Below are 1,243 nucleotides of genomic sequence, written 5' to 3' on the forward strand. Positions count from 1 at the left end.
ATTTTTTTGTAGGCTACAGTATTGCTAAGTCTTCTACAACAGTAACATTTACTGGGAGAGACAAAGGTGGGGCGGAACAAGCTCCTTCAGTCCCGCTCATTTTCCCTGCTCTCTAGAGGGGCAGAGTTGGACTTTAAACACCCTTACAATACTGAGCATAGCAACGCAGAAAGCATGGTCTAGAAACAAGGAAAACTGTTTATTTAGCACATGGAAGTGAGGCAACTCTATCCAGAGAATCGGTTTCACACTAAAACGAGTCTGGACTGTTCATTGTGAAATGCCTCTTGGGCACGTCACCCACAAACATTCCAAGGCCTGTCATTATCTAGGTTGCCCAACACACAGTACACGTAGCTATGCCAACTGGGGCAAAGGCAAGCCTCTGTGAAATCACTTTGCTCTAAAACCTGCCTTAGTTGTCATGGAACAAGTGGGTAAGCAAAGTTATAAACGAGTTGTAAAATGAGCTCTTGGCAGAAAGGTGGAAAATTTAGCAAATCGTACAAGCCACAGTCCATAGAATTACTAAGAATAGCACCAGCCACTTCGGTCCTAATCTCACTTTCCTGAGCATTGCCCAAGCAAGGTCAATAAGAACATGCTATTTGATTTACAGTAGAATACTTTTTAAATAAATAAAAAACCAGTCATTATTTGCCTTTTGTCTGTGTGCTCAGAGGTTAACAAACTGAAGCTTCAATTGAATGGGACTGGTCAAAGCAAACAAGCAACGCACAAAAGAGGCTTTCTTCCTTCACACAAAGTCCTCCCGCTAATGCCGAAGCTTCTCCTGCCCCCTTGCCCTACACTGGGCTGGGGAAGCTGTGCAGACACTTGAATGCTGTGCAAATCATAAAAGCACCCTTTTGGTGAAATGAAACAGGTTTAACGCACGCTAAGAAGTAAATTCCAGCCATCGAAACCCAAAATGACTTTCTTGTCTGTCTTTGTAAAACGGTAACATTTCTTTTACTCACCTCTCTTGCCACATTGCTTGTTTTCACTTCCTGAATGACTGTGCCGAAGATGAGATAATCAATAACTTCCTTTGGGACATTGGTCCGATGCAACAAACCCCTGGGAGCACAGGTCCCAAACAAAGAAACAGTTCATACATCAAGGTAGTACTTTAGAAATCAACCCATGAAACATTACTCCTATTTGCAAAGGTTAGCCTGGAATTTAAAAACATGGAGGCTGTGGGGAAAAAAATCTATAATTTATTAAGTGTTCATGAGGG

General features: G+C 42.2%; 1 protein-coding gene across 1 annotated transcript in view; it reads right to left on the minus strand.

Moving 5' to 3' along the window:
- The window catches only part of HADHB (hydroxyacyl-CoA dehydrogenase trifunctional multienzyme complex subunit beta), a 40,753-nt gene that overhangs the window by 20,087 nt on the left and 19,423 nt on the right, over window positions 1-1,243 (minus strand). Inside the window, exon 6 of the mRNA XM_004696073.2 lies at window positions 981-1,080. Coding sequence (XP_004696130.1) covers window positions 981-1,080 — 100 coding nt within the window. The remainder of the gene's footprint in view (window positions 1-980; window positions 1,081-1,243) is intronic.

The sequence above is a fragment of the Echinops telfairi genome, unplaced genomic scaffold (genome assembly GCF_000313985.2).
Source record: "Echinops telfairi isolate 266 unplaced genomic scaffold, ASM31398v2 ScPeMD7_9;HRSCAF=40, whole genome shotgun sequence".
NCBI lineage: Eukaryota > Metazoa > Chordata > Mammalia > Afrosoricida > Tenrecidae > Echinops > Echinops telfairi.